Raw genomic sequence first — 26,965 nt, forward strand, 5'->3', positions numbered from 1 at the left:
GAATCAGAAAATACTTCTGGTAGCAACATGTTTTAACAGTTATTTGAGATGTTGTTGTTTAGTCGCAAAGAGGTGTCTGACTCTTTGTGACCTGAAGGACTGTAGCCTGCCAGTCTCCTCTGTCCATGGGATTCTCCAGGCAAGAATACTAGAGTGGGTTGCCATGCTCTCCTTCAGCGGATCTTACCAACCCAGGGATCAAACCCAGGTCTCCTGCAATGCATGCAGATTCTCTACCATCTGAGGCACCAGGGAAGCCTCTTTTGAGCAGCAGGCTGATGATATCCAATGTGGAAAGCCATTGCATAAAGCCATCCTCTGTGATTATTTTATATTTCTTATCTGGGAATGGCTCATAAAAATGCATTATTTTGTCACATCTTTGGCAGTTGCTGCTGCTACTGCTAAGTCACTTCAGTCTTGTCCGATTCTGTGCGACCCCATAGATGGCAGCCCGCCAGGCTCCCCCGTCCCTGGGATTCTCCAGGCAAGAACACTGGAGTGGGTTGCCATTTTCTTCTCCAATGCATGAAAGTGAAAAGTGAAAGTGAAGTTGCTCAGTTGTGTCGGACCCTCAGCGACCCCATGGACCGCAGCCTTCCAGGCTCCTCCATCCATGGGATTTTCCAGGCAAGAGTACTGGAGTGGGGTGCCATTGCCTTCTCCGGCAGTAGTTGGGGAAATTATGTTTCTTATGTTTAGTTATTATTTTATACTGATTTATCTCTACATTTCTACAACTTTTAAAACATTAAATCAACAATTGGGAACTGTACAGAGAATGTCCAGAGGATTTTTTCTCATTTAATAATGTTCACTGATCAGAAAATTTATCACAAAATTTAGATTATGTTTTGGCATTTGGGGATTCACATACACACAACTTAAAGAGTGGCCATAGCAAGGAATGAAAATTGAATTTGATGACATTACAGTCATGATGAGCATATGTTTGTCGTTCACAAATCAGAACTCATAACTAGCTACAAGCAGGGGTTGAACAATTGAAAGAGTTGCAAACTTGTGAACTAACAATTCAGTCAGTCCAGTCGCTCAGTTGTGTCTGACTCTTTGCGACCCCATGAACTGCAGCACGCCAGTCCATCACTAACTCCTAGAGTTTACTCGAACCCATGTCCATTGAGTCGGTGATGCCATCGAACCATCTCATCCTCTGTCGGCCCCTTTTTCTCCTGCCCTCAATCTTTCCCAGCATCAGGGTCTTTTCAAATGAGTCAGCTCTTCGCATCAGGTGGCCCAAGTATTGGAGTTTCAGCTTCAACATCAGTCCTTCGAATGAACACCCAGGACTGATCTCCTTTAGGATGGACTGGTTGGACCTCCTTGCAGTCCAAGGGACTCTCAAGAGTCTTCTCCAACACCACAGTTCAAAAGCATCAATTCTTCGGTGCTCAGCTTTCTTTATAGTCCAACTCTCACATCCATACATGACCACTGGAAAAACCATGGCTTTGACTAGACGAACCTTTGTGGACAAAGTAATGTCTCTGCTTTTTATATTCTGTCTAGGTTCATCATGGCTTCCCTGGTGGCTCAGACAGTAAAGCGTCTGCCTGCAGTGCAGGAGACCTGGGTTCGATCCCTGGGTTGGGAAGATTCCCTGGAGAAGGAAATGACAACCCACTCCAGTACTCTTGCCTGGAAAATTCCATGGACTGAGGAGCCTGGTAGGCTACAGTCCATGGGGTCGCAAAGAGTTGGACACGACTGAGTGACTTCACTACTACTCACTAGGTTGGTCATAACTTTCCTTTCAAGAAGTAAACGTCTTTTAATTTCATGGCTGCAATCACCGTCCGCAGTGATTTTGGAACCCACAGAAATAAAGTCAGCCACTGTTTCCACTGTTTTCCCATCTATTTCCCGTGAAGTGATGGGACAGGATGACATGATATTAGTTTTCTGAATGTTGAGCTTTAAGCCAACTTTTTCACTCTCCTCTTTCACTTTCATCAAGAGGCTCTAGTTCTTCTTCACTTTCTGCCGTAAGGGTGGTGTCATCTGCATATCTGAGGTTATTGATATTTCTCCCGGCAATCTTGATTCCAGCTGGTGCTTCTTCCAGCCCAGCATTTCTCATGATGTGCTCTGCATGTAAGTTAAATAAGCAGGGTGACAACACACAGCCTTGACGTACTCCTTTTCCTATTTGGAACCAGTCTGTTGTTCCATGTCTAGTTCTAACTGTTGCTTCCTGACCTGCATACAAGTTTCTCAAGAGGCAGGTCAGGTGGTCTGGTATTCCCATCTCTTTCAGAATTTCCCACAGTTTATTGTGATCCACACAGTCAAAGGCTTTGGCATAGTCAATAAAGCAGAAATAGATGTTTTTTTCTGGAACTCTCTTGCTTTTTCCATGATCCAGCAGAACTAACAATAAATAGAACCCAATATCTGGCATAAAAAGATGAACTTTCCTTTTGCTTTCAAGGAAGAGTTGAATGTATAAGGCACAGCATTACTGACTTAATGTTTTGGGAAGCCTGGCTTTGAGGGATTGGTGGACTTTCAGAAATGAGGTGGTTCCACTAGCAGATGTGCTAGTGTGGTCACTGGAATGAGGCAGTTACTGATTGGCTGCAGATACATGGGGTTGTCACTGATTGAATGAATTGTGGAAGCTTAGATGTCATTGGTTTGCTAACTTTCAGAAGAAGTTATGGAGTGAGGTTCTTGCTGATTGGGTGATTTTCAGAACATGTTGTTGTTGTTCAGTCACTAAGTCCTGTCTGGACTCTTTGTGACCCCAAGAACAGTATGTAGCACACCAGGCTTCCCAGCACTGATCTATCACTAATTAATGATGGTTGCTGGTTTATGACTTGGGACTTTGGCCAAAGAACAATCTTTTCTTATACATTAAAAAATATTCATTTTTTAAAATGGATTTTTCTGATATGGACCATTTTTAAAATCTTTATTGAATTTGTTACAACATTGCTTATGTTTTACTGTTTTTTTTTTTTTTTGGCTCCTGGGCATGTGGGATCTTAGCTCCCCAACCATGGATTAAACCCACACCCCACCCCTGCATTGGAAGGCGAGGTCTTGGATTGCCAGACAAGCCCTAAAAAATATGTTTTTTAGTTCTAAGTCCCTTCTTTTGGGATTCAGAGGAATGATTTTGGCTACTGCAGCCATTTAAGAGATTTGAGCACCAATTACTGTGGTGGAAAAATAGCTTTTTGTAATTATTGAGACAAGCTGAATATAGGATATTTAGGTAGACCTGACCGAGTCCATATCGGAAACAGGAAAAGTCATTTAAATACAGGACATGTCCTGTGTATTCAGGACTTTGGGCAACTCAGCTCCAGCTGCATCTCTGGCCCTGCTTCTCTGTCATCTTCCAGAGTCTCAAAGGTTTTCAAAGAGGACCAGCTCAAGGCAAAGCTGGATAGTTTGAGAAATCTCAAAAAGAGACACTGAGAAGTTCAGATGGAGTAGTGACATGATTAGAATTGTGTTTTAGAAAGATCACTCAGGCATCAGAGTGAGAGATTCAGGACTAGGGCTCAGAGATTGGAACCAGGCATGCCTGTTAGATTTAGCAATCAGGATAAGAAAAATTAGTAATTTACTTTTGTATTACATAAAATAACCATCAAAGTTTAAAATTTAATTTTATTTATATTTGATTTAAAAGACATCACTTTGCCAATAATCCTAGGAAAGTTTGGGCAATGACAAAGTGAAAACTCAGACTTGGCAAAGAACCATGAAATTCATAATAGCTTCCCCTATGTGGAGTCATGTGTTGAGTGATTTTCCATACATTACCTTCATGGTGTCATTATGACGAATCATAATTTAATGATCCTTAATTTAGTTCAGTGGCTAAGAGCCAGGTTCTAAGGTCAGAATTCAGGGGTTCAAGTCTGGGTTCTGTCACTCACTGATTCTGACACCTTAGGATCCACTTTCTTCATCCCTATGATGGAGATAAAATAGTGTTATCTAGTTTAAGGACTACATGAGATAATGGGCTTTGGTTCCTCTGTGCAGGATATATCCTGTTATATGTGCTCAATGTGCTACCTGTTATTATAACAATATTACAGATGAAGAAACTGAATCTTAGAAAATTTAGGATACTTTTCCAAGGTCACATAGGAAAAGGCAGGGGTTTAAACAAGATATATCTGACTTCACATCTTCAAATCTATATCATTACTCTCCACTAGTTCTCAGTATCTGAGTCACAGGTCTGGAGAAAATAAAATACATACCCATGTATTTTAAAATTGAAGTTATTTTTTCTTTTCATACGAAGAAAAAATTATGTGGTCTAGCAGTTTCTGTCTCAGTCATAATAAGACAGTGGAAGCCAAGACGGACAACAGTCTATTACTTGTAGTTCAGCTATAATGTCTTCTTTAATTAACCTATTTCAGAGTACATTATGTCAACTAGAGCCTTAGTGGCAATAGAATATGGAATCTGGAAGAAATGGTTACCACTTTTTAAAAGGCTATGGTTGCTTAAAAAAATTAAAACTCGATCTGTTTTTTAACTTGCACTGACAGCAACTCAGTATTGAGCAGTTGAATTGAAGGTTTTTGCCATTTAAACTTCCACCAATCAAAGCTGCCCCACAGGAATGCTGTACATCTGCTCACACAGGGAAAACTACTCAAGTGGCTTCTGCTGGTTTGTGAACTAGTTTGAGCCAATGTAAAATAATTCTAGTTGGGACATTTCTCTCTGTGTCTGTACTGCTATTGCTATTCTTGCCTTAGTTTTGACATTTGGCTCAGCTCCTGTTTATCCAAATTTAAGAAAACAGGAAGGCAGATAGTTCAAAGTCGTGGTAATAGAGTCACCTCTAGATTAAAAGTTCTAGCCCAAACTCTTCCTTTAAGAAAGATCTAAACATAAGACCAGAAACTATAAAACTCCTAGAGGAGAACATAGGCAAAACACTCTCCGACATACATCACAGCAGGATCCTCTATGACCCACCTCCCAGAATATTGGAAATAAAAGCAAAAATAAACAAATGGGGCCTAATTAAACTTAAAAGCTTCTGCACATCAAAGGAAACTATTAGCAAGGTGAAAAGACAGCCTTCAGAATGGGAGAAAATAATAGTAAATGAAGCAACTGACAAACAACTAATCTCAAAAATATACAAGCAACTCCTACAGCTCAATTCCAGAAAAATAAATGACCCAATTAAAAAATGGGCCAAAGAATTAAATAGACATTTCTCCAAAGAAGACATACAGATGGCTAACAAACACATGAAAAGATGCTCAACATCACTCATTATCAGAGAAATGCAAATCAAAACCACTATGAGGTACCATTTCACACCAGTCAGAATGGCTGCGATCCTAAAGTCTACAAAGCAATAAATGCTGGAGAGGGTGTGGAGAAAAGGGAACCCTCTTACACTGTTGGTGGGAATGCAAACTAGTACAGCCACTATGGAGAACAGTGTGGAGATTCCTTAAAAAACTGGAAATAGAACTGCCTTATGATCCAGCAATCCCACTGCTGGGCATACACACTGAGGAAACCAGAAGGGAAAGAGACATGTGTACCCCAATGTTCATTGCAGCACTGTTTATAACAGCCAGGCCATAGAAGCAACCTAGATGTCCATCAGCAGATGAATGGATAAGAAAGCTGTGGTACATATACACAATGGAGTATTACTCGGCCATTAAAAAGAATACATTTGAATCAGTTCTAATGAGGTGGATGAAACTGGAGCCTATTATACAGAGTGAAGTAAGCCAGAAAGAAAAACACCAATACAGTATACTAACGCATATATATGGAATTTAGAAAGATGGTAACAATAACCCTGTATATGAGACAGCAAAAGAGACACTGATGTATAGAACAGTCTTTTGGACTCTGTGGGAGAGGGAGAGGGTGGGATGATATGGGAGAATGGCATTGAAATATGTATAATATCATATATGAAACGAGTCCCCAGTCCAGGTTTGATACTGGATGCTTGGGGCTGGTGCAATGGGATGACCCAGAGGGATGGTATGGGGAGGGAGGAGAGAGGAGGGTTCAGGATGGGGAACACATGTATACCTGTGGTGGATTCAATATATGGCAAAACCAATACAATATTGTAAAGTTAAAAAAATAAATAAAATTTAGAAATAAAAAAAATTTTTTAATAAAAAATAAATTAATTTTAAAAATTCTAAAAAAAAAAAGAACAGAATAACAATCCTAACTGAGGGTTTATAGATAGCTTTTTTAGTTACTAACTTGATGTAGATTTCCAAGCCCAGATCTTAAATTTTAGTTATTTGGTTTCCATAATAAATTAAAGTTTATGTTCTCCTTTGGGGAGGCTTATTAAAACCATGACTTTAACTTCCCAACTCACAGAATTTGAAATGGGTTAATTTTTTTTTCCCCTAAGAGCTTCACCGAGGTATAATTGACAGAATAAAATATATGTATTGCAAGTGTATAATTTGATGTTTTGACATATGTACAAACCCATGAAACAATCACCACAATTAAGACAATCAAAAGTATCTATCAAATTTCCTCATGACCCCTTTAAAATGCCTTCTCTGATACTCTGGTTTCTCTTCAGATCATATAAATCTTTTGCCTTTTAAAATCCCTTCTCTCTGCATACCCCCACCCCAGCCCACATGAAGCTATTGATGTATTTCCTTTCACTGTAGCTTAAAATGTGTGGTAGGGAAAAATTAAAGGTGACCTGCAATGATCCTCACCTTTGTATAATCCTCTCTTCTTTGTGGGAAGAACTTATAAATATGATGAATTACCATTTCCATGATTATGTCTTGTTATATGGCAAAAACGATTTGGCAGATGTAATCAAGTTTACTAATCAGTCGATTTTGAGATAAAGAGGTTATTTTGATGAGATTCTGATGCTGGGAGGGACTGGAAGCAGGAGGAGAAGGGAATGACAGAGGATGAGATGGCTGGATGGCATCACTGACTCGATGGACATGAGTCTGGGTGAACTCCGGGAGTTGGTGATGGACATGGAGGCCTGGCGTGCTGCGATTCATGGGGTCGCAAAGAGTCGGACAAGACTGAGCGACTGAACTGAACTGAACTGAACTGAGTGAGCCAAATGAGCCTTCTAAAAGCAAAGGTATACTTGGCAGCTTGTTAGGCAGCAAGAGAAGATGAATACAGATTCTGGCACATGAAAGTGGGATGCCGCCACAAGAAATTCTTAAAATGTGGGAGTGGAATTGGAATCAGGAAGTGGGTAAAGGCTGGTGAAATGGAAATGATAGTAGAAATATTGATGTTAAAGATGCTGCTGGTAAGATCTCAGGATAAAGTGAGAAAGACATTACTGGGATTTGGAGGAAGAGGATTCTAATCATCCTTCTGGTGGAAAACTTAGCAGAATTGTGTCCTTCTGTGGTGTGGAAAGCAGAACTTGTAAAAAACGAACTTGGACATACAAGATTTTTGAGCCAAGTTTGGAAGATGCTACCTGGCTTCTTCTTGCTGCTTATAATATGTGAGAGAAATACGTTGAGAGAAGATGTGGTAAAGGGAAAAGAACCAGGACCTGATGGTATTGAAAGGTGTCTGCCTATCCAAATGGCAAAAAATGTTAAAATTAAGAGATTCACTATCAGGAGAGAATGATCTAGAAAAAAGGCTGAGGGTGTGATGCTACAATCCTCAGCTGCAATCTAGGAAGGTTATTAATAACAAAAGATCAGAACACTCACGTTAATTCAAATTAAAAAGTAAAAGAAGGCAGGTTCAATTCCCTAACCTCGACTGATATCTGTGTGTGAGTGAGGGTGTCATGTTGCTCCCAGGAGTGACTTAAGGCTCCTTAAAATTTGGTTAGGCCCTTTAAGCCACTCATACAAACATGCTGTTTAAATAAGGACAAAGTACTTGCTATGAAAACACAGCTTCAAGGCAAATCCCCTTTCCATTCCCTCCACTCCATTTCAACTTTACCGCTTTCCCTATTATCGTTCTATATCTAAATTGTGGAGTTTTCACTGTTGGGTAGTATTAACTTACTTGGTTCACAAAGAACTGGAATATTTTGAACAAGTACACAGAGAGACATAAACTGTCCAGGTTTTCGATGCACAGATTGGAGAACTGGTCTAGGGATTCACCTTCTTTACACCATACGTTTGGGGTTCAAGAGAATGGCGAGTTCAAGTGCAAAACTTCTGCTAGAATTAAGGTCCAGCTTTCTATGTTGCCCTGCACAACTAGTACAAAGAACTGAGAGATGATGGAGAGCTAGATCCACTGTAGGTATGTACTTCTGCAATCTATCTATCTACCTTACCATAAGTTTTAGTATTTTGAATATTTATTTTTAAAATTTAGTTTGAATACTAAGTTGATACATTTTAAAACACCTCACATTACAGTTTATTTAGGTCAGAAAGATTTCTTGGGAGTTACTATTTATAGGTTGTTAAAGGCCCCTTAGGCAACATCAAGGCTGTTGCATGTGGACAGTTTCTTGAATTATAGCACAGAAACGTTAATACCTACCTCAGGAATGATAGGGGTCTTAAATAGGCAGTATATTTACTAAAGAAACCTAGAGTTTTCTTAGATTGCCAACCTTTGGAAGACAAGAAATGTCAGGGTGACAGAGTTTAAGTGGCTCTTTTCAGATATGTTACACTGATGGTCTATATTTAAGATGCAGAACAGCCTTCCAGGAGCTATTTAATTAAGTGAAAGTAAGTCTAGTTCTTTTGGAATCGAATGGTGCTGTGAGCAAATACATATCTGCAGGTGAAGGAAGTGGGGGAAGTTATTATGTGCCTCATAGACATGGTGACACTTTATAACCCTGTATCAAGGATTCAAACAGTGATTGGTTGAGATAATTATCAAACTGACTTTAAATTTCGGCAGGAACAAAATTGTCATGCAAAAGTCCAGGACAGTGTACCACTCTCAGTCCTCAAAGAGAAAGATAAGAAATTCTGGATTTTCAGAGTCCCTTTGAAGTCTTTTAAGGTAAGCTGGAACATCTTCTTTACTTGGAACCAACTGATGCCTTTAGAAAGAAATTCCAGTTTCAGAGAAGCCAATTTGATTTTAAAAAATGAATAACCCTTATGATTAGATTTTTTGTTCCCTTTGACTTGTTGAATCCAGACTATGTTTTACAAGATAATAGAACATTATGTGGTAAGGGTTGCTAATTCCACCTCGCAAAATATTGTATCACTGAAGAATAAGACTTTTTTTCATAGCCAGTATGTTAAAATATCAGTTGCTAACAGTCATAAAAAGTATATTAAGATGAAGCACACATTTTATATTTAACATCTTAATATCAGAATGAATGATTTGAATATTTCATACGTAATTCATCAAATATCCATTGCTGTTATTTTTATCCACAAAAAAACCATCTTTAAAGACCTTGAATCTAGTTAAAGCCCTTTTTTAAGCCTCATCATTGCAATATAAAGTGTGATGGGATTTAAGGGAAAAAGAAAGAAACAATCTCCTTCAAATAGTAACATTTAAATGTTAACTCTGTTAAGAAATAAACATGGATTTGGGAATTTGATTTAACACATTGCGTGTGTGTGCGCGGGCTCAGTTGTGTCTGACTCTTTGCAACTCTGTGGACTGTAGCCCACCAGCGTCCTCTGTCCATGGGATTCTCCAGGCAAGAATACTGGAGTGGGTTGCCATTTCCTTCTCCAGGGGATCTTCCCGACCCAGGGATCGAACCACGTTTCCTGGGTCTCCTGCATTGGCAAGTGATTTAATGCACTAAATTACATTTATTCCAAAGTTTGGCTAATCCAGTCAGTGATAATTTCCATGAGGCCAGGGTTCATATCTGGTCCCAGGGCTCAGTATCTGGCCCACATTAGGCCTTCAAACAGTTTTTGAATGAATGAATAAATCTCAATCTACATTTAATTTTTTGGTCCCTGAAAAATCAAACTTTGGCCTAAAAATTATTATTATTATTTTGCTAATTGACAGTAGGGTTTTAAAACTAGCTTAAAATACTTCTACTTAGGATATCTGGAGAGTCTACTTCTGTACACACTTTTTCTGTTTCACGATATAATGATAGTTTTGGGAAATAAACGACACGTTACTTAAAAAATGGCAAACTGAGGTAGAAACTTGGTAATTATCTGCTTTGAGTAGTTTTGATAAACATTAGACGACTCAGATATAAATATCTACCAGGTGACTCAGCGGTAAAGAATCTGCCTGAGATGCAGGAGATGTAGGTTTGAACCCTGGTTCAAGAAGATCTCTTGGAGAAGGAAATGGCTACCCACTCCAATATTCTTGCCTAGAGAATTCCATGAACAGAGGAGCCTGGTGGGCTACAGTTGCAAAGAGTCGGACACGACCAAGCGACTAACACTTGGACTTTGAAACAGGGCTTCAGTTAAACTTGCTTTTCAAGGTTTTATTAACTTGTTCAAGTTAACTAAGTAAAATCTCACTTTATTGGTGAGAATACATGAAATCATCTGAAGGGGGTTCACACAATCCCAGAGCCTCCGCTTTCAGGCTGATAAAACTGAGGCCATTTCTATAGTGTCTTTCATGCCTTTTACTTACCTGTGGATACAGTGACAAGGCGCGCTGTGCATAGAGCAATTGTTCTAGAGTAGATCTGAAAGAGAACTAAAGTGGTCAGGTTGATGGACTGCAGTTTAGAAATGGGATACAAGTAACTCTGGCCTTCACTATAAGTTCCTTTCCAGGAGATCATGTGTCCTCCAAACCATAGTGTAGACTGGTCTTCTGTAAGGTCTATGTAATAACTATGTTTGGGACTGCAGAGGACCTTATAGCCTCTGCTTACTAAACTGCTGCCCTTTCACATCCATGCCCCAGAGCTCTGCATTATGGTGTCCTCAGGTCTCATCAGCCTCATTTTTAATCTCTAGCATTTTTTAAGGAAGTTTAGCTACTTTTGGCTTTCTGCTGAACAGCTCTAAGAGTAGGCACATTTCCCCCACCTCCTCAGTAACTCTGAAACTGGATTTTCTCCTCTGTGAAAAGTGCCAATTCTTCTAAGACAGTTGATATTCATGGAGGCTTTATTATGCTTCCCCTATCAACATTAAATTCGGTCTAGGCTAGCGTATGATCTATAGTATTATAATCTCAAAATCCAGTGCGAGTGCATGAAGTAGAAGTAAAATTCGTCCTTCCTTTCTATAGGACTAGCATCATTATGTCAAGAAATATAGTTTGTAGTAAATAGCTAATTACAATTTTGATTCTCATGAACTCAGTATCTATCTCAATGTACACAAAATGTATACTAGACTGATTCTGAAGGTGAATTCTAACAGGAGTGAAGGATTGAGTTTTCAGAAGTCCCACATAATAATTGCTATCATTTATTAAGAGATGGTTAAATAGCTGGAATGATGCTACACACTGCTTACAGTAGTAAGTGTTTATTTATCCACAGTGTTCACAAAATGGCTTTTGCTATGCTATGTTTTAGAATATTGTGATCACCAAGACAGTCTCCTGGACCTCAGGAGCTCTCAGTAGGGCAGAGGAGCATATAAGTAGCTGCCAGCCTACTCGAAAACAGTGAAAATGGCGGAGTGCCCCCAGTGCAGTATTAAAAGCTTCTTCCAGGTATAAGGAGGAGAGAGACACCAAATAATCTTTTTTAAAAAAAAAAAAATTTGGCTGTACCCTGTGGCATTCAGGGCCCTAGTTCCCCAATCAGGTATCGAACCTGTGCCTCCTCATTGGAAGGGAGAGTCTTAAACTCTGGACCATCAGGGAAATCCCACCAAATGTGCTTTGACATGGAGCCAGAGAAAGCTTCTCAGAGACAAATCTTCTGCTAAGATAACTGGGATAATCCTGCAGTGCAGCTATTATTATCCTAGACCAAGGAATCAAATGCTTAAGAAACCTACTTACATTCTTCAAGCTCTCACATCAAGTAACAAAGATAGAATTGCAACCTAGGTCTCTAGATCCAAACTCCATATCCTTTCGTCTTTGTGCTGGCAATTTCTTTTCTGTGCAGTCTAGCGTAGCCCAGACACATGTGGATTAGGGGTGGGAATCATAAATCCTTCATCTATAAGCATACTCTTAGCAGAATTAGTTGATCCTTGATGAAAACTATTCAGAAGAGATGTTATTGCCAGCAGGAAAAGCAGAAGGAGAAAGTTATAGTTATGGCTTTTGTAACTGTCTGGCTGTACGCCTTCACGGGAAAAGCACAGGGTTAGGCAGCTCATCATCACGCTGAGCGGGATAATGCCCTCACGTGTCTGTGACCCCACTCCTGGTGTGTACTGACCACAGACAACATGTGTGTACTCAGGTGTGTACTGGAACCCTGAGTCTTGGCAGCTTCTTCTCGTGTTGTGTTCATACTCCTTACCTAGGAAAAGAGGCACACGCTTAGAGACCAAAATAATACATTATATGGTTATCATCTTTGCTTTATAAGTAATTTTTTACTGTTCTTTTTTCTTCAATAACAGCCACTGATCAATACTCCTATAGAAAATGAAGATCATTGTATATTTTTGCATTTGGGCAGTAGCATGGGCCATTCCAGTAAGTATGCCTTCCTCAAAAAAACCTTCTTACTTTACTATCTCTCTTAACACACACACATATATGTGTATACACACACACACACACACACACACACATATATATGTGTGTGTGTATTTTTTTCTTGAGATCTTGCAGATCAGCTGAGCCTAAACTTTTAGATTTGCATGAAAGACTTCATAGGATCTGTTTGGGGTCTCAACAAAACTAAATACATACTCCGACTCATGCTCCCAGTCTTCTAATGGAAACTCCTGTCTTGTTGGAAGGATTGTTACTTTTAAAACTCATTCAGATTAATTTACATTTAATGCTTAGAAGTTGTGGAGCCTGTCCATCTTTGCTCATGCCCTATGAATTTCATTCTAATTATCAATGAAGCCTTGTTTAAGAAGGTTTCAAGAAAGAAAAATAGGAAAAAAAAATCACATTTTTTTCAGCAAAGGGAAAACTAATGTTTCACTTAGAAAGTTAAATTTGAAAGATAAACACCAGCAAAGATAAATTAGGGAAATTAAGTCATTTGTAATTTTATTAGCCAGCTGCTACAGTTACCATTTTGATATGCTTTCCTCATGATATTTCTGTAGTTGAGAATTTGCTTAACTGTTTCTGTTGTGCTCCTGAGGGCACAGAAGTAGCATAGACTTGCCTTTGTTTCCGCCCTGGTTTTGGTCAGACCTACTATTCTCTTAGGGGTTTTGGCCAGGATTATTCTTAGGGTGGATCTGGTGCTGCTGCAAGAAACTTGTCATACAGAAACACCAAAGGTCTGTCTCCTCACTTTTTTTTCAATGTCATTTAAATTTAAATTTATTTATGTATTGTTTATTTACAGTATTATATTAGTTTCAGGTATGCAGCATAGTGATTCAGTATTTTTACAGATCATACCTTATTAAAAGTTATTACAAGATAATGACTGTAGTTCCCTGTGCTACACAATATATTCTTGTTGCTTGTTTATTTTTTTAAGGAATCTTCTTTCTTTTTTATTTTTTAAATTATGTAAGTGTGATAACATATTTACAGGCTGTCTCCTCATCTTTAATAAAAGACTATTCACTTTCTAGTGTTGAGATAAGTGATCTGGTTAAAACTTTGGTAAACTTGGTAATATTATTATGAAAAATATCTATATGCCAAGTTTAAATTCTATGGAATTCATGTAACAAGTCATTTTTCTTTTCTACCCAATTAGATCATACTTTGGCCTTTGTGTATATCTTTTTTTCTTCATTTAGGGATACTATGTGTGTGAGTGTGTCTGTGCACACGTGTGCACACATGTACACAAATTAAGAATATTTTCAATTTCCAGTATTTTCACTTTGGTAGGTGCCTCAAATCAAGCCTTTGGAGAGACATGCTGTTGAGAAAACTGTGAATTTAAATCTTCTAGCAAAATCAAAAGTTCCAATACAGGTATAAGATGTAAAATGTATTTCTAAACTCTTTTAGATTCCATTAACTTCCAGAAAATCGATGCTCATCTTTTCAGTTTGCTTTACTTTAAGATGATATCCACAACTTAATTTGAAAGAAAACACCAATACAGTATACTAACGCATATATATGGAATTCAGAAAGATGGTAACAATAACCCTGTATACGAGACAGCAAAAGAGACACTGATGTATAGAACAGTCTTTTGGACTCTGTGGGAGAGGGAGAGGGTGGGATGATTTGGGAGAATGGCATTGAAACATGTATAATATCATATATGAAATGAGTCACCAGTCCAGGTTCGATGCACGATACTGGATGCTTGGGGCTGGTGCACTGGGATGACCCAGAGGGATGGTATGGGGAGGGAGGGGGGAGGGGGGTTCAGGATGGGGAACACATGTATACCTGTGGCAGATTCATTTTGATATATGGCAAAACCAATACAATATTGTAAAGTTAAAAAATAAAATTAAATTAAATTAAAAAAAAAGATGATATCCACAACTTAATTTGAATTGTCTCTCTTTTTCAGGGTGCATTAAATGCCAATGATACCACCAAAGAAAGTGGTGGCCTCATGCATGAAAATGAACGAGGAAGGCAACAGGATATCCAAGATGGTTACAAAGGAGACAGAAATGGTTCTGAGTGGGCAGAGCTGGGAGGGAAAAGTTCTTCAACAGGTTCCATGTTAGTAAACGAAAAGGGAAATACAGAGGATCTAAAGGGGGGCACAGGAAAACCAGAAACATACGACCATGATGGGATCCAAGGACAAGAAGACAGCCTCACTGCAAACGGCCTCAGGGGACAAGTAAGCATCGTCCACGACGCTGGAGCAGCAAATGGGAGCCATATGGATGGGATTGCTGAGAACAGTTCCCAAAATGCAGGCGTTGGAAATACAAGTCCAAGTGAGGACGCCACTGTTGTCCAAGAGGATGGACATCAAGTAGCTGGAAGCAGTAACAGTACAGGTCAGGAGGCTGAAATCAATGGGAATTCCTGTAGAGATGGGGCTGACACGAGTGAAACAACACCTCAGAGAGAAGATGAGAGAAATGGGAATGAGGAGGTAGGGGTATTGCCAGTGGGGAGTGGAGCTGGAAATGGAGAAGATGTTGGTTTGGATAATTTTGAAGGAAGTCCTAGTGGGAATGGAGCAGATGAAGATGAAGACAAGGGCTCTGGTGATGGTGAAGATGAAGAAATAGGGAATGGAGTGAAGGGTAGTGATACCAGCAAGGGCCAGGAGGGTCAATCTCATGGAGAAGAGGATGATGAGGACAATAGCTTAGGTCAAAATTCAGTTAGTAGTGAAAATGATGGCCCTGGGGACAAAGAAGATGCCCATGTCATTGATGGAGACAACATCTCCAAGAGTGAGGAAGATTCTGCAGGTATTCCAGAAGACAACGGTAGCCAGAAAACAGAGGACACTCAAAAACCCAGTCACAGAGAGAACAAAGCTGTGGAAAATAGAATCACTGAAAAGTCAGAGCCAACTGCTATTGGGAAGAACCAAGATAAGGTTAGCTTGTGAAGCTGGTTTCTTTCAACGGCAGTTTAACTCCCACCTTCCTTTCATGATGGGTGTGTGCGTGCTCAGTCACTCAGTCGTGTTCAACTCTTTGCAACCCCATAGACTGTAGCCTGTCAGACTGCTCTGCCCATGATGGTAGCACAAAAATAAATCATGATGAACAGTCATGTATTTTTGCACCTAAATCACTGGAGTATTTAATGGGGGAAGCTAGAGTCCCTACTAGACATTGCTATGGAACAATCTAAAAAAGTTGAAATTTCTGAAGATTTGGTTACAGTTCTTCAAAAGCCTTATGCTAAATAATTAATGCATCATGTAACTGTTTACAGAAGTTCCTACTGGATAAAAACATGAATGGGATGGTCTATAATCTAAACACTAGAGTACTTTCAAGTACAATAAAGCACATTTTCACAGACAGGTGTTTCTGAGGTACTGGAATCCAAACTCCTATTCTCTGGCCAATTTCCCCAGTCTTCCTCAGACCAATGCAACTTTGCAGCATAACATTCACTAATTAATCATTCTTTTCTCCATCTTTCCATAGGGAATGGAAATGGAAAGTCCCAGCAGTGGCCACAGAAACAATGTTACTAAAGAAGCTGGGAAAGTGAGCGAAGATAAAGAGAGTAAAGGCCAACATGGAATGATTGTGGGCAAAGGAAATGTCAAGACGCAAGGAGAGATTGACATTATACAAGGAGCTGGCCAGAAACTGGAATCTGGAAACAAGCTTGGACCCAGCCAAGCACATAGTGACAGTAACAGTGATGGGTATGACAGCTACGAGTTTGACGATGAATCCATGCAAGGAGATGATCCCAACAGCAGTGATGAGTCTAATGGCAGTGATGATGCCAATTCTGAAGGTGATAATAATCACAGTAGCCGAGGAGATGCTTCTTATAACTCTGATGAATCAAATGACAATGGCAATGACAGTGGCTCAAAAGGAGATGATGATGGTAGTGATAACACATCAGATGCTAACGATAATGGTAGTGATGGCAGTGATAACAATGGAGGTGATGACAATGGCAAATCAGGCAACAGCAAAGATAAATCAGACGGCAGTGACAGCAGTGACAGCAGTGACAGTGACAGCAGTGACAGTGACAGCAAGTCAGACAGTGACAGTAAGTCAGACAGTGACAGTAGTGATAGCAGTGACAGCAGTGACAGTAGTGACAGTGACAGCAGTGACAGTGACAGTAAGTCAGACAGTGACAGCAGTGACAGCAGTGACAGTAGTGACAGTGACAGCAGTGACAGTGACAGTAAATCAGACAGTGACAGTAGTGATAGCAGTGACAGTGACAGTAAGTCAGACAGTGACAGCAGCGACAGTAATGACAGCAGTGACAGTGACAGCAGTGACAGCAGCAATAGCAGTGATAGTGACAGTAAGTCAGACAGTAACAGCAGCGACAGCAGTGACAGTGACAGTAATGACAGCAGTGACAGTGACAGCAGTGACAGTAGTGACAGCAGTGATAGCAAATCAGACAGTAGTGACAGCAGTGATAGTGACAGCAGCGACAGTGACAGCAGTGAAAGTGACAGTAAATCAGATAGTGACAGCAGTGATAGCAGTGACAGCAGTGACAGTAGTGACAGCAAATCAGGCAGTAGTGACAGCAGTGACAGTAGTAACAGCAGTGATAGTGACAGCAGCAATAGCAGCGATAGTAGTGAAAGCAGTGAAAGTGACAGTAAATCAGATAGTGACAGTAGTGACAGCAGTGACAGCAGTGACAGCAGTGATAGTGACAGCAGCGACAGTAGTGACAGCAGTGACAGTGACAGTAAATCAGACAGTGACAGCAGTGACAGTAGTGACAGCAGTGATAGTGACAGCAGTGATAGTGACAGCAGTGATAGTGACAGCAGCGACAGTAGCGATAGCAGTGACAGCAGTGACAGTAGTGACAGCAGTGACAGCAATAGCAGCGACAGTGACAGTAAATCAGACAGTAACAGTAGTAACAGCAGTGACAGTAGCGACAGTACTGACAGCAAGTCAGACAGTAGTGACAGCAGCGACAGTGACAGTAAATCAGACAGCGACAGCAGTGACAGCAGTGACAGTGACAGCAGCGACAGCAGCGACAGCAGCGACAGTAGCAATAGCAGTGACAGCAGCAATAGTGACACTAAATCTGACAGTGACAGCAGCGACAGCAGTGACAGTGACAGCAGTGACAGTGACAGCAGTGACAGTAGCGATAGCAGTGACAGCAGCGATAGTGACAGCAGCAATAGCAGCGATAGTGACACTAAATCTGACAGCGACACCAGCGACAGTGACAGCAGCGACAGTGACAGCAGCGACAGTGACAGCACTGACAGTGACAGCAGCGACAGTAGCGATAGTAGTGACAGCAGCGACAGTGACAGCAGTGACAGTAGTGATAGCAGTGACAGCAGCAATAGCAGTGATAGTGACAGTAAGTCAGACAGTGACAGCAGCGACAGCAAGAGCAAGTCTGGTAATGGCAACAACAATGGAGCTAGCAGTGACAGTGACAGTGACAGTGAAGGCAGTGACAGTAATCACTCAACAAGTGACGATTAGAACTAAAGAAAACCCCACAAGATGCCTTTTGTGAAAAGTCTGGTGAGTAATTGATAGGAAATACAGATTTCCAGGAAAGTAAAGAAAGGCGAGGAATAAAGAGAAGACCTATGTAAAGATCCATACACCTACAGACACAAGGAAAGAGTCAAGTTGTCGGATTCAGGACCGGGTCCCTACACCCTCAGACAGAGAATCTAACTGTGTACATGCATGTTAAATATATTTTGAAAAGATTTTGTTAAAAGTGTAAATGCAAACATAGAAGAACAATTAAAATGTCCTTTACACAGAAACCTCAAGTAATCACATACTAATAACTTCAATTTATATGCCAAGTGCTTTAGAAAATGTATTAGCACGCAAACACATCTTATAAATAACCAGTGGCATTGGCCTAATCTTGCAGTAATTATATCTATATTCTAAGTAGATGGTCTGCTTGCTGCTGAGTAAAACATGCTCTCATCATGATCTCCAGCTTGGCTATGATTAATTTGCTTGTTCTAAGGAAGAAATATATTGCAACATAAAAAAAAAATCACAGCAACCATTTAATTTACCCAAACCAGGGGAATAATCTTTGTAATTAGTGCGTAGAGTAACTACAAATTATGGAAATTCTAAAGAGTTCTAGAGAGAAAAGAATTTAGAAGCTCGTTTAAACAGCAAAATCTTACATATAAGATCACATTCCTGCAAAGCACTGCTGGAAATGTAGCATAAAGTTCGTAAAATTATTGACGAAACTGAGGCAATACTTAGAACATGCCTTGCCTCAAGTTGCCACTCTCCAACTATTAATAAATAAACAAATTCATGAATGAAGGGCTCTTGGAGGGTGTGCACTTTTTGAACTCTGTTCAGAACTCTGCTAAGAGGATTTAGTTGTCTTCCTCAATCTTGGGCTTGCCTAGTGGATCAGCTGGTAAAGAATCCACCTGCAATGCAGGAGATCTGGGATTTGATCCCTGGGTTGGGAAGATCCACTGGAGAAGGGAATGGCTACCCACTCCAGTAATCTGGCCTGGAGAATTCCATGGACTGTTACAGTACATGGGGTCGCAAAGAGTGGGACACAACTGAGCGACTTTCACTTTTACTTTCCTCCATCTCACCAAGTCAAACCTGGTTCATATTTGCTTTTAAATCCCCGTAGACGAAAAATCCCAAATCAGACCCTGAAGACTCCCTATTAATCTCTTTAATAAGGCCAACAGTTGGTCTGGAAACTGCTCACTTTGTTAAAATCTGAGACTCATTTGTTGTTGTTCAGTTGCTCAGTCATGTCCAACTCTTTGTGACCCCATGGACTGCAGCTCACCAGGCTTCTCTGTCCTTCACCATCTCCCAGAGTTTGCTCAAACTCATGTCCATTGAGTGGGTGATGCCACCCAACCATCTCATCCTCTGCCATCCCCTTCTCCTCCTGACTTTAATATCTCCCAGCATCAGGGTCTTTTCCAATGAGTCAGTTCTTCATATGTGTGGCCAAAGTATTGGAGTTTCAGCTTCAGCATCCATCCTTCCAATGGAATATTAAGGATTGATTTCCTTTAGGATGGACTGGTTAGATCTCCTAGCTATCCAAGGGACTCTCAAGAGTCTTCTCCAGCACCACAGTTCGAAGGCATCAATTCTTCAGTGCTCAGCCTTTTTTATTGTCCAGCTCTCACATCCATACGTGACTACTGGAAAAACCATAGAATTGACTATATGGACTTTTATAGGCAAAGTAATGTCTCTATTTTTTAATATGCTGTCCAGGATTGTCATTGCTTTTCTTCCAAGGAACAAGCATCTTTTGACTTCATTGCCGCAGCCACTATCTGCAATAATTTTTGGAGCCCAAGAAAATAAAGTCTGTCACTGTTTCCATTGTTTCCCCATCTATTTGGCATGAAGTGATGGAACCGGATGCTATGATCTTTGTTTTTTGAATGTTGAGTTTTAAGCCAGCTTTTTCACTTTCCTCATTCACTTTCGTCAAAAGGCTCTTTAACTCCTCCCCACTTTCTGCCATAAGGGTAGTGTCATCTGCATATCTGAGGTTACTGATATTTCTTGCAGCAATCTTGATTCCAGCTTGTGCTTCATCTAGCCTGGCCTTTTGCATGAGGTACTCTGCATGTAAGTTAAATAAGCAGGGTGACAATATACAGCCTTTACATACTCCTTTCCTGATTTGGAACCAGTCTGTTGTTCCATGTCTGGTTCTAACTGTTGCTTCTTGACCTGCATACAGATTTCTCAGGAGGCAGGAAAAGTGATCTGGTATTCCCATCTCTTTAAGAATTTTCCACAGTTTGTTGTGATCCACACAGTAAAGGCTTTAGTGTAGTCAACGAAGCAGAAGTAGATGTTTTTCTAGAATTCCCTAGCTTTTTCTATGATCCAACGGCTGTTGGCAATTTGATCTCTGGTTCCTCTGCTTTTGTTAATCCAGCTTGTACATCTGGAAGTTCTCGGTTCATACACTGTTGAAGCCTAGATTGAAGGATTTTGAGCAGCACTTTGCTAGCATATGAAATGAGTCAATTGTGCGGTAGTCTGAATATTCTTTGGTACATTCAACTAAAATCTGAGCGTGATTTGCATGAATGAGGGCGCTTCTTAGTTTTGAGATGAAGTCCCAACCCTAGAACATGAGGATCTTAAAGATGTGTGAGACTAGAGTATGATGTTTAACAGGCTGATATAATTTATCACCCAAACTAGGACACCCTTGAAAGTGAAAGGGCTGCTATGAATAATTACTTGGGGAAAGGAGGTATAAAATTGGCGTGTCTGGGACTCTGGAAGATATAACGACCATAACCATAAACCTTAGTGTATTATTCAAGATTTAGTAGTGATGATTTGTAAGTTCCCTCTTTTTCCACTTTGGTAATTATTTTGCATTTGTTCTAATTCAAACGTAAAATTCTATATGGCAAAGTTTTGAATGCAGCTTCTTTAATTTTAATTTTCAACCAGTCATTAGTTGACAATTTATTTTCTACTACTATTCATATTTTACACAAAGAGTTTCAGTAGGGTTTTTTTTTCCTCCTGCCTTTATGCAAGATTTTCTTAGTTAAGAGATCAATATTGCAAGTAATAATGCTGATGGCTTTAAAAATTTGGCTATAAATATACTCATAATACTGTAAAATTTCAGATTTCTACTATATTATAGTCATGGAAATGACTCCAAACTTCTTCCCTTAAAATATGCTCTAGATTTTTAACTCTTTTAGGCTTCAGGATTTTTTGTTTTCCCAATTTGTAAATTGTGGCTTCTAGTAACTGTCCTACCTATTTCAAAATGTTGTCATGGGCATTATGTCAGGCAATGAATATGAAACTCTTTGTAAATTATATGATATACAAATGAGAGAAAATGAATTTTGGTGCTATAATAAACATCTATTTGTATGACTTCATCTTAATGAGTTTGTGAGTACTTACTTCCTCTATTGTATATATATTTTTTTTCTTCATTGTGTTTATTTTTTTATTTTTATTATTTTATTTTATTTTATTTAACTTTACAATATTGTATTGGTTTTACCATATATCAAAATGAATCTGCCACAGGTATACATGTGTTCCCCATCCTGAACCCTCCGCCCTCCTCCCTCCCCATGCCATCCCTTTGGGTCGTCCCAGTGCACCAGCCCCAAGCATCCAGTATCGTGCATCGAACCTGGACTGGCGACTCGTTTCATATATGATATTACACATATTTCAATACCATTCTCCCATATCATCCCACCCTCTCCCTCTCCCACAGAGTCCATAAGACTGTTCTATACATCAGTGTCTCTTTTGCTGTCTCGTACACAGGGTTATTGTTACCATCTTTCTAAATTCCATATATATGTGTTAGTATACTGTATTGGTGTTTTTCTTTCTGGCTTACTTCACTCTGTATAATAGGCTCCAGTTTCATCCACCTCATTAGAACTGATTCAAATGTATTCTTTTTAATGGCTGAGTAATACTCCATTGTGTATATGTACCACTGCTTTTTTATCCATTCATCTGCTGATGGACATCTAGGTTGCTTCCATGTCCTGGCTATTATAAACAGTGCTGCGATGAACATTGGGGTACACGTGTCTCTTTCCCTCCTGGTTTCCTCAGTGTGGATGCCCAGCAGTGGGATTGCTGGATCATAAGGCAGTTCTATTTCTAGTTTTTTAAGGAATCTCCACACTGTTCTCCATAGTGGCTGTACTAGTTTGCATTCCCACCAACCGTGTAAGAGGGTTCCCTTTTCTCCACACCCTCTCCAGCATTTATTGCTTGTAGACTTCTGGATTGCAGCCATTCTGACTGGTGTGAAATGGTACCTCATAGTGGTTTTGATTTGCATTTCTCTGATAATGAGTGATGTTGAGCATCTTTTCATGTGTTTGTTAGCCATCTGTATGTCTTCTTTGGAGAAATGTCTATTTAGTTCTTTGGCCCATTTTTTGATTGGGTCATTTATTTTTCTGGAATTGAGCTGTAGGAGTTGCTTGTATATTTTTGAGATTAGTTGTTTGTCAGTTGCTTCATTTGCTATTATCTTCTCCCATTCTGAAGGCTGTCTTTTCACCTTGCTTATAGTTTCCTTTGTTCTGCAGAAGCTTTCAAGTTTAATTAGGTCCCATTTGTTTATTTTTGCTTTTATTTCCAATATTCTGGGAGGTGGGTCATAGAGGATCCTGCTGTGATGTATGTCAGAGAGTGTTTTGCCTATGTTCTCCTCTAGGAGTTTTATAGTTTCTGGTCTTACATTTATATCTTTAATCCATTTTGAGTTTATTTTTGTGTATGGTGTTAGAAAGTGCTCTCTAGTTTCATTCTTTTACAAGTGGTTGACCAGTTTTCCCAGCACCACTTGTTAAAGAGATTGTCTTTAATCCATTGTATATTTTTGCCTCCTTTGTCAAAGATAAAGTGTCCATATGTGCGTGGATTTATCTCTGGGCTTTCTATTTTGTTCCATTGATCTATATTTCTGTCCTCTATCATATTTTTAAAAATTAGTTGTTTTTTTTTTTTTTTTTTCAGTCCGCCACGAGGCTTGTAGGATTTCAATTTCCATCCAGGGACTAAATGTGGGCCCAAGCAGTGAAAGCACCAAGTCCTAACAATTGAACAGCCAGGGAATTCCCTAAAATTAATTGAAAAATTAATGTATATATATATATATACACACACACACACAAAATACAAATTTAAAACACAATGAAAAGGTATACAAAAATATGATGCTCCGAAGATTTGATGTTTTTGAACTGTGGTGTTGGAGAAGACTCTTGAGAGTCTCTTGTACTGCAAGGAGATCCAGCCAGTCTATCCTAAAGGAAATCAGTACTGAATATTCATTGGAAGGACTGATGCTGAAGCTGAAACTCCAATACTTTGGCTACCTGATGCAAAGAACTGATTCACTAGAAAAGACCCTGATGCTGGGAAAAATTTAACGTGGGAGGAGAAGGGGACGAGAGAGGATGAGATGGTTGGATGGCATCACCAACTCGATGGATATGAGTTTGAGTAAGCTCCAGGAATTGGTGATGGACAGGGAAGCCTGGTGTGCTGCAGTCCACGGGGGTCACAGAGTTGGACATGACTGAGCGACTGAACTGACTATCATTCCAGACTCCCTGTCTTCTATTTTCCTTCTCTAGAGACAATTCCCATTACTACAATTAATATCTCGTGGAGCTTTTCATAAATATTCTATGCACATATAAACAGGTATATCCCCCTTTTAAAAACAGGTGGAAGTCTACCACACATGATGTGTTTAACTTACTCTTTTTGAATATGGGTTCATTACACACAGACTGACATTCTTTTCACAGCCGTTTTGTATTTCATTTTATGAATGTCTTAGGTATTTCACCTGTCCCTATTTTTCTGTCACCCTTTATTTCTAGTTGAGAAACTTTGCAGGTGTCACCTGAGTCAAGCTGGATACATTTCCAGCCAGTTCTTTAAAGACTTTACTTTAAAAGGTATTTCTGGTCTGGGTGTTGGAGTGAATGTTGTTCTGAATCTATGGCCGATGTCAGAAATCAGGAAGTAAGACTATGGTCCTGATTTTCCTCTGTAATCATGTCTGCTTTGACCTCCATTTGTGTTCCAGGTAAAAATGAAGGAGACACTCCCAGAGAACGTTTCAAGAGTAGATCCTTTTAACACAAGAAATCTGGTATTAGAAAATAAAATTGCTTTTAGGTTACTCTCTGGGTTAAAGATTAATGAACTATCTGCTAATTATTGCCCATCAGAGCCTTATTTTTTTTTAAACTGCAGGTTGCCACTCATTTAGTCGATCATGATATCATGACTCATGAGCAACACTTTGCAAGATGAAAGAATAAGAAAGAAAAACCTTTAGTGCACAATGTGTAGTGTTCTGTGAAATGATGTTGTTTGTCTCTGTGTACTTACGTACACAAGTATGTTTAAATATGTGTATGCTGTTGGTTGCAGTAAAAAAAAGATGCAAAAGTCATTGGTTTGGAAAAGTATTATAAAATATTATTACTGCTAGTAAGCATTATGGGTTTACTTTTCATCTTCACTTTTCTCCATACAAACCTCTAAGTCTCTTTTCTACTTTCAAAGTGGTGGTTTAAAAAAAAAAAACAATAGAACAAGAAAGAGTGATATGTGTGTGGAGGGGTGGGGGAAGGGTGGGAGCGGGGGATGGGTTTCTGTGCTACAGTAAAAGAGCCGAGGTAACAGTGCCATCTTTTGAACAAGAGGCTGTCATGATGTTGATGGTGGGTTTATTGGGATTTTAAGGTTTCGTGTTTGTTGCATGAATTAACTCCATGTATGACTGAGATGCATGCATGCTCAGTCACTCAGTCATGTCCGACTCTTTGTGACCCCATGGATCATAGCCCACCGGGCTCCTCTGTCCATGGGATTCTTCAGGCAAGAATACTGGAGTGGGTTGCCATGCCCTCTTCAGGGCATCTTCCAGGGGATCTTCCTCACCCAGGAATCAAACCCACAACTCCTGCATAGCAGGCGGATTCTTTATCCTGAGTGACTCGGGAAGCCTATGACTGAGATACATGATTTAATTTTATTTTTTTTTAATTTTATTTTTTTTAAACTTTACATAATTGTATTAGTTTTGCCAAATATCAAAATGAATCCGCCACAGGTATACATGTGTTCCCCATCCTGAACCTTCCTCCCTCCTTCCTCGCCATTCCCTCCCTCTGGGTCGTCCCAGTGCACCAGCCCCAAGCATCCAGTATCGTGCATCGAACCTGGACTGGCAACTCGTTTCATACATGATATTTTACATGTTTCAATGCCATTCTCCCAAATCTTCCCACCCTCTCCCTCTCCCACAGAGTCCATAAGACTGTTCTATACATCAGTGTCTCTTTTGCTGTCTCGTACACAGGGTTATTGTTACCATCTTTCTAAATTCCATATATATGTGTTAGTATACTGTATTGGTGTTTTTCTTTCTGGCTTACTTCACTCTGTATAATAGGCTCCAGTTTCATCCACCTCATTAGAACTGATTCAAATGTATTCTTTTTAATGGCTGAGTAATACTCCATTGTGTATATGTACCACTGCTTTCTTATCCATTCATCTGCTGATGGACATCTAGGTTGCTTCCATGTCCTGGCTATTATAAACAGTGCTGCGATGAACATTGGGGTACACGTGTCTCTTTCCCTCCTGGTTTCCTCAGTGTGGATGCCCAGCAGTGGAATTGCTGGATCATAAGGCAGGTCTATTTCTAGTTTTTTAAGGAATCTCCACACTGTTCTCCATAGTGGCTGTACTAGTTTGCATTCCCACCAACAGTGTAAGAGGGTTCCCTTTCCTCCACACCCTCTCCAGCATTTATTACTTGTAGACTTTTGAATCACAGCCATTCTGACTGGTGTGAAATGGTACCTCATAGTGGTTTTGATTTGCATTTCTCTGATAATGAGTGATGTTGAGCATCTTTTCATGTGTTTGTTAGCCATCTGTATGTCTTCTTTGGAGAAATGTCTATTTAGTTCTTTGGCCCATTTTTTGATTGGGTCATTTATTTTTCTGGAGTTGAGCTGTAGGAGTTGCTTGTATATTCTCGAGATTAGTTGTTTGTCAGTTGCTTCATTTGCTATTATCTTCTCCCATTCTGAAGGCTGTCTTTTCACCTTGCTAATAGTTTCCTTTGATGTGCAGAAGCTTTTAAGGTTAATTAGGTCCCATTTGTTTATTTTTGCTTTTATTTCCAATATTCTGGGAGGTGGGTCATAGAGGATCCTGCTGTGATGTATGTCAGAGAGTGTTTTGCCTATGTTCTACTCTAGGAGTTTTAGAGTTTCTGGTCTTACGTTTAGATCTTTAATCCATTTTGAGTTTATTTTTGTGTATGGTGTTAGAAAGTGTTCTAGTTTCATTCTTTTACAAGTGGTTGACCAGATTTTCCAGCACCACTTGTTAAAGAGATTGTCTTTAATCCATTGTATATTCTTACCTCCTTTGTCAAAGATAAAGTGTCCATATGTACGTGGATTTATCTCTGGGCTTTCTATTTTGTTCCATTGATCTATATTTCTGTCTTTGTGCCAGTACCATACTGTCTTGATAACTGTGGCTTTGTAGTAGAGCCTGAAGTCAGGTAGGTTGATTCCTCCAGTTCCATTCTTCTTTTTCAAGATCGCTTTGGCTATTCGAGGTTTTTTGTATTTCCATACAAATTGTGAAATTATTTGTTCTAGCTCTGTGAAGAATGCTGTTGGTAGCTTGATAGGGATTGCATTGAATCTATAGATTGCTTTGGGTAGTATACTCATTTTCAC

The 26,965-nt window shown here is 39.6% G+C and overlaps 1 protein-coding gene across 1 annotated transcript; it reads left to right on the top strand.

Moving 5' to 3' along the window:
* Positions 1-6,929: 6,929 nt before the first annotated feature.
* Positions 6,930-18,965, top strand: DSPP (dentin sialophosphoprotein). Its single transcript, XM_055587518.1, has 7 exons — positions 6,930-7,132; positions 8,098-8,283; positions 8,902-9,006; positions 12,504-12,579; positions 13,918-14,004; positions 14,561-15,559; positions 16,122-18,965. The coding sequence occupies exons 4-7, from the start codon at positions 12,529-12,531 to the stop codon at positions 18,147-18,149; spliced, it is 3,165 nt and encodes a 1,054-aa protein (XP_055443493.1). The 5' UTR covers positions 6,930-7,132; positions 8,098-8,283; positions 8,902-9,006; positions 12,504-12,528; the 3' UTR covers positions 18,150-18,965.
* The last annotated feature ends 8,000 nt before the right edge of the window (positions 18,966-26,965 follow it).

Source organism: Bubalus kerabau, chromosome 7, assembly GCF_029407905.1.
Source record: "Bubalus kerabau isolate K-KA32 ecotype Philippines breed swamp buffalo chromosome 7, PCC_UOA_SB_1v2, whole genome shotgun sequence".
NCBI lineage: Eukaryota > Metazoa > Chordata > Mammalia > Artiodactyla > Bovidae > Bubalus > Bubalus kerabau.

Coding starts and splice junctions, on each gene's coding strand:
- DSPP (XM_055587518.1), top strand. CDS start 12,529: ATGAAGATCATTGTATATTTTTGCATTTGGGCAGTAGCATGGGCCATT. Junction 14,005..14,560: donor AATCAAAAGTTCCAATACAG/GTATAAGATGTA, acceptor TCTCTTTTTCAG/GGTGCATTAAATGCCAATGA. Junction 15,560..16,121: donor TTGGGAAGAACCAAGATAAG/GTTAGCTTGTGA, acceptor ATCTTTCCATAG/GGAATGGAAATGGAAAGTCC.